This window comes from Cynara cardunculus (genome assembly GCF_001531365.2).
Source record: "Cynara cardunculus var. scolymus isolate 2C chromosome LG 14, CcrdV1, whole genome shotgun sequence".
Taxonomy (NCBI): domain Eukaryota; kingdom Viridiplantae; phylum Streptophyta; class Magnoliopsida; order Asterales; family Asteraceae; genus Cynara; species Cynara cardunculus.
The window spans coordinates 10,071,898-10,078,664 of record NC_037541.1 but is presented as its reverse complement, the minus strand read 5'-3'; the positions used below and the strand labels follow the sequence as shown (position 1 = coordinate 10,078,664).

At 38.3% G+C, this 6,767-nt stretch overlaps 1 protein-coding gene across 3 annotated transcripts in view; it reads right to left on the bottom strand.

Annotated features, from left to right (window-relative positions):
* Window positions 1-4,858, bottom strand: part of LOC112526316 — a 5,084-nt gene extending 226 nt beyond the window's left edge. The window contains exons 1-2 of one of the 3 annotated variants that reach the window (XM_025136575.1): window positions 4,425-4,858; window positions 16-938 (exon numbers count right to left, since the gene is read on the bottom strand). In XM_025136575.1, the coding sequence (XP_024992343.1) occupies window positions 16-938; window positions 4,425-4,841 (1,340 nt within the window). In that variant the 5' untranslated portion in view covers window positions 4,842-4,858. The remainder of the gene's footprint in view (window positions 1-15; window positions 939-4,424) is intronic. The other 2 variants (XM_025136574.1, XM_025136576.1) reach the window with 2 other exon arrangements.
* Window positions 4,859-6,767: the final 1,909 nt, after the last annotated feature.

Below are 6,767 nucleotides of genomic sequence, written 5' to 3'. Positions count from 1 at the left end.
TTCTCTTCAGTCTTGGTCATGGCTTCCACCTTCTCTTCAGTCTTGGTCATGGGTTCCACCTTCTCTTCAGTCTTGGTCATGGGTTCCACTTGGTCTTCAGTCTTGACCGTGGGTTCCACCTGGTTCGCACCCTCCTCAATCGGAGCTTCTTGGTTTGGACCCTGGGCTTCAAAAGTTGGAGGCCGTGCTGATTCAGGGCCTTGTGGAAGAACTGCAGGCCCGGTTTGAGGCAAGTAAGCTTGCAGCCATTGAAGAACTTGTTGATCAAGTCCTCCATTTGCAGCAGATGTGGAAGCATTTGCATTTGTCTGAGAAAGTGCTTGAAGAAGCGCTGGATAAAGAGCCTCTAGTGCCGGATAAAGCGCCTGAAGAGCCGCTTGTCCCAAACTCGCTTGTTGTTCCTGAAACCGTTGAAGGTTAAAAGCATGTTTTTTCCCTTTCAGATGACTGTCAAAAGTAGGAGCCGATTCACACTTCACATCACAAAGCTCACAAATAAAGGGTATGATTTCTTTCGGTTTCTTTGAAGGCTCAGCAGATTTCCTTTCTCCATCTCTCATTTTTCTCTTTAACCCACTCCCTTGTTCTTGAGACTCCACCACCTGACTTTCAACTTTGGTCAAACCCGAATTTTCCGGTTTCTCAGGGGCGGCCATTTGAGTTTCTTGTGTTTTGGCTGCTGCAAGTTTCTGCAACTCTTCCTGTACTTTCAAGTTCTTTTTATGCTTTTTCCCGTTCTTATGATTTTCAAGAATCTCAAGAGTGTTGCAGTCGACTCGACAGAGTTCACACCATGCCATACATGGAGGTTTCGGCTGACCAATAGTGGTTTTCCCACCACGCCCTCGGCCACGTCCCCTTCCATGGAAAGACGAGCCACCCCCTCTAAAGCCTCTACCTCCGCCTCTGCCAGAACCACTATTTTGAGCTTGCCCATTCTGAAAATCAATGCACCAAAGAGATATCAAGCATATAACTCAGTTAGACAGGCCAGAAAAAGGCAAAAGATGGTTCTAGCCACCAAGACAAGGGTATAAATGTAAAAAAACATTCACAAAGGATAAGATGTTTCAAGCACAATGGTTGTTAATAGCATGAAAATGGGAGGTATTATTCTGCTGTAAATACCACAAAAGAAGTGAGAAAGAAAGAGAAAAGCACATTGCACCTTTCTGCATTGCCTCCTTCTATATTTAGCACCATAAGTTATTAGTTACAGAAGTTGAGTACCTCCCAGATACCCATAACTTACTATCCAATTCTATATGGTCAGATTTGGACCTTTGGGCCTCAGAATTAAGCCCTCTGTTAAGAAGGATAAAAATTGACTTTAGAGGTCAAACAAACTACATTTCAAATGCAAAAAGATATGGGTTCTATTACAGAGACCACACCAAACAATTTATGTTTTATAGTATTGTGTGACAAGGTTTGATGTAGTTGTAATGATCCCTCAAAATTTAACGAACCAATATCAATTTTGAAGTTAAAATGTAGTAGTACTACCTTGAAAGTCAAACAGTATCCCTGTTGTGGGGGAAGCAGAAGTAATAGTAATTTCCATTATTACCGTTAAGCTACATTTCACATTTCTATGCAATGTTGCATTAACATTCGCCCGTTTCCAAGAACTAAGAACCCACTCGTAAAATTTCCATGAAATTCAAGCATCCGTCTCCCATCAACAAAGAAACTGCTGCAAGAAGCTGTGAGAGATTCAGCACAAAACCTCAAGAAGCTTGAATATGAAATCCTGAAGGAAGGTTCATCAGCCGACATCCGAAAAGGGAGCAAATACAGTTTTCCAATGATACCCTTTAAGGTGAAGATCGTTGGATGACTGTTTTAGAGTGAGAACTTTGATTGCCCCCTCGACTGAATGGCACATGTAGCTAGCAAGGCCATACAGTCAAGGTTTGACAGTAATGGAGAGGCTCAATGTGACCATAAGTTTGGTTGAATCAACTAGACACTTGATCGGGAAAAAAGATGTCGAACACCAAATGGGTTTCCCACAAGAACTATAAAGCAACCAGAACAATACATTTTTTTATAATCTTGGCTCTTGTAAAGTTCCACATAGAGTTGCTTTAAGGTTCTGTGGCCAAGCTTATAGAAGCCTCTTCTTCGTTTCCCCAAAACTATTCTAGAAAACAAGAAATATCGTGTACCATTTCAACAGTCAAAACCTGCAAAATCTTCAACCAAGCCGAGAGCTTGTGGCTAATCACTTCTGCAGAGGGGAAAAAACAACTTTTAAGTTTAAGTAGCAGGTATTTGAGCTTAAACCTAAGCCATTCCAATGGCTGTTTTCAAGCTCTATTTGAGAAATTGTTACCAGATGACCACTGGTTTTAAGCTCAAGCTTGAGCCTGTGTGAATTATCTGTTTTAGTGCTCGGGCTCGAGCTCGGCTTCTAGCAAAAATTCAAGGCTGTGCAGCTCAGCTGATAGTTCTCAGATTTATGCTAGTCCTTTGACATCTTTGTTCAGAGTACCATTTATCAACTGTTTTGAAAGTTCCCCACTAAACTGACTCTTAAAATGTAGGTAGACAGTCTAAACAGCATAAAGTGTTTGGTTTACATGATCCCTATTACTTATTTAAATAAACCCTAAGATTTAAAATTGAAACCCCATTTAATCATGCAAAACTTGAACAGTTCAACGATTTGAATTATGTTAAATACTCCCAACTCATCCTCCTGACAACAAAATGATAACAGATGGCAAAATCCAAGGGAAGATACGAGGATTGGGAAAAATTAATGTGTAGAGTTTGAAAGAGTCATCATCTTGTTATTAGGAGGCTAAGTATAAGGATTGGTTAAGAAGATTTATCATTTCTGTATCACAAATAATAGATCCATGGTCGTTTAGCTTAAAGACTTTTATGGGTGTCAATTGCTGGATGATATGTTTGTCTATAAAACTAAAAATGAAGTTCACCAGCAAAAGTGTAGTAAATTTGTGGGTATGATTTCTTTAAATCTAGACAAGGAAGGCATATTGTTATAGCCATTAAAGCAAACTGATAAACCAAAGTATTAAGCACAGGCTAACCAAAGTATATATTCCAAGCAATACACACACAACAGATATATATATGTGTGTGTGTGTGTGTAAGTATCATGTATGTATATAAACTTGAGTATGTATTTTATTTATCCTATAGATGCCCCATAATTTAGCAAAAGCGATCATTATCTCTAACAAAAATACTATGCATGGTTTCTAAAATGGTTAGAACCAACATATTCATAATGGCTCAAAGTATATGAGCGCAAATAATTAATTTTTGCAAACAATCACTTAACTTTTAGCTTTTTTTTAGAAATGCTCCCCCCATTCTGCAACAAGAATTCAGTTTACAGATTCTTCTAGTTCCAGTACGCGAGTCCCATTCTTTATCAAACAAAAACATAATAGTCTCATATAATGTAAATTGAGATAATGTACTCACACTTACAAGAGCTACAAGTATTATGAATCTTTATGAATTTTTCCAAACAAGCTTCAGGTTATGGAATAAGAGTTCTTATATCCAAAATTCTTTTCTAGCTCAACATGTTAGAAGGCATGCCACCATAATTCGAGAAATCCAAGTTTCCACGCATTACCTCTGGGGAGTTCCAATGTGATAACTGTGACTTGAGCTTTAAATGTTTGGGAAAAGTGATTATGATTCTAATTTTCTCATTATCTAGGGTTAAGGTAATAAGATATTGGAGAAGCAGTTATGAATTAGCTTTAAGAGAAATGGTTACCGAGATAGACATAATATTAGCCCACTGTTCCTTGCTATTATCATATTTTGATTCTTCAAGTTGCAATAATCACTTTTAAAAAACGCATCCAAACACCTTAAATTACAAGTACCCTTAAGAGCTATGCACAATAACTCAACTTAACTAAATGACAGAGATTGTGGTTATAAATCTTGACACTGCAACCATATAAACCCATAATAATCTGGGCATTTGCTTTGCACCCATACATAGAACCTGAACTAAACTCAAGAAAACCAACTACTAGAATATGGTCTATCCTAAAACTCTCAGTTCAAGGAGTTTTTTAGTTACTTCAACCCCCCCCCCCCTCATCATCATATCATAGTTAAGAACAACTAATCAAATAACTAAGGGATGGAACTCACATTACATAAAGGAAACTATATACACTAAGATACAAGAGAGCAGCAGGTATAGAACTCCCCCCCCCCCCCCCCCCCCCCCCCCCCCCCCCCCTCCCCTCCTTCAACTGTGGACTCCCATTGGCATCAATATTCAAATTCAAGATAGTAATCAAATATGCACACATAAATGGTAACAGAAACCAAATTCATCAAATACCCAATAAAGAAACTGTAATTATTTGAAATCCCTAGTCAAGAATTATTCAATCACGAATCTTAATCATGGTTACCGGTGGGTACGACGAAGTAAGCCCATAATCAGCGGTTTGCCCTTGTTGCTGCCATTGCTGCTGACCCTGATGCACTAAACCCGGATCCGAATAACTCAACTGCTGTTGTTGCTGGGGTTGTGGGTAGTATGGGTCATTCTGGAAATGGGTGGTGTTGTAGCCGTGCTGGTAGGCAGCCATATGAGAGGGGTCGTTCTGGATGGGGACACCAGGAGGATGAATCGGGGCGGGTTCTTGTTCAGGGTGTTGTTGATAAACAGGATTAGGATTAGGGTATTGCTGTTGTGCAATTGGGGGATAATACGGATAAGGTTGAGATTGATCGTATTGTTGATTGTAGAGGTATTGATCTTGATTCTGAGGTTGAATTTGGGATGATGATGGGGGAGGGTAGGTTTGAGCAGCATAGGGATCCATTGCTGGTCGCTAATTCTTTAGGAGGGTTGGGGGAGAAGGGAAATTGTGTGAATAGGTTGGAATTGGGCGATTTATTCGTATGTCAAGAAGACATCTAGAGTACCACTTTTAATGCCTAACGTACATTTTCCATATCCAAGCTACTAAATTACGTTTTTCGTCCTTGTGGTTTCGTAAAAATTACGATTTTTGTTCCTATGGTTTTGAAATTACAGTTTTAGTCTGTTTGATTTACAATTCATTGTTATTTTCATCCTTGAGGTTAACTCATACCTGTAATTAGAAGGGATGAAAAGAGAAAAATTATAAACCATAGAAACAAAACACAAGAAAAAGAAATTACAAAGTATAAGGACGAAAATGTAATTTCAAAAGCACGAGTACGAAAATAACAATTTTCAAAAAAATCATAGGGACAAAAATGTAATTTACTCCTAGCTAGGATGTTGATTTTAATGTCATGAAGTATTTTGATGTAGTTGAGAATTGACTTAAGATAGATGAAGATATTAAGCATTAAGACAAGTTTGGTGGTATGGAGTGTAATACTTATGTGTGTCACCTTAAACCATAGATGTCATATAGTGGGCGGTCAAGGGGATTATGCCCCTTTGCGGGGTTCTAAGGACAATGCCCCATTCTAAAACACTATGCAGCGATTGTTGTTTCTAAGGCCCTGTTTGTTTTTACAAAAAGAACACTTAATACCCTCTTATGTCTGAATCGGTCAGACCTTAGAGTATTAAGTGTGTTTGTTTTTTTTTTCAATTAAGAGCTTAAAAGCTCTGATTAATTATTTAGAGCTAACATAAACACTGAAAACCTCTTATTATTGCGTCGCCTACCTGGTCTCTCTCAACCTCTCCATCGCTGCGTCAGTGGATCCTTCTCTCAAGCTCTCGATTTCTCTTTTAAGCTCTCGGTCTCTCTCTCAAGCTCTCGCCTACTGTCTTCTACCTCTCGATCTCTCGATTTAAGGTATCCATCTCGATCTCTCAAGCTCTCTATCTCTCGATCTCTCAAGCTCTCTATCTCTCGATTTTCTTTCTCCTTGCTTGGTTAATTTCTGTTTTGCCTGGTTCAAAAAAGGGTTTAGGGTTTACCTCCTATAAGGGGTTTTTGTATGTGAACCCCACGGTTGAAATCCTATAAGGGGTTTTTTATGTGAAGTCTGTTAATAGCATTTGAAAGAAGAATCAGTAGTGATATTAATGGCTTCCATCTTGGTTAATGGATTTCTCATAGTTGATTGCACATGCAACCATTTTGTTTGGTAAGAGACTATGATCCAAAATGTGGTTCTTTGTTAACTTCTTATTTGATTTATGTTTTGGTTCTTGTTTGATCACTGTCAAAGGTTATAACAAACAGCCTGTCAAAAGGGTTCTTGTTTGATCACTGTCAAACAACCTTAAAATTCCACCGAGCTCCAATTTGGGTTGTTGTGCATTAGCCCTGGATTTAAATACGATTAGATTAGGATAATTGTACTCCAATGAACCATCTTCTAAATTATATAAATTATACAGTTTGGGTTGTTGTGCATAGTCTGTTGCAAAAACACACATGGTTCCTACTAAATTTTTGCTTTAATAAGTCCAGGGTTCAATTATTCAAATGACACAACATATATAGGAAGCAGCTTTCTTAAGCTTTAAAAATCAGTTGTGTCTTTTGCCTTTATATATGTTGATTGCTGCTAACCATATTAAAATTTGTCAAGGTTCGTCCCTGCACAAACATACACACACATTAGCACTATATATATATATATATATATATATGTGTGTGTGTGTGTGTGTGTGTGTGTGTGTGTGTTGATTGTTGCTTTCTGTCTTGCATTGTTGAGCCATATCTGGTAGGATAATAGATAATAGTAATTAATAAACAACCAAGCTACCAACAAACCATTAACCAAATCCACCA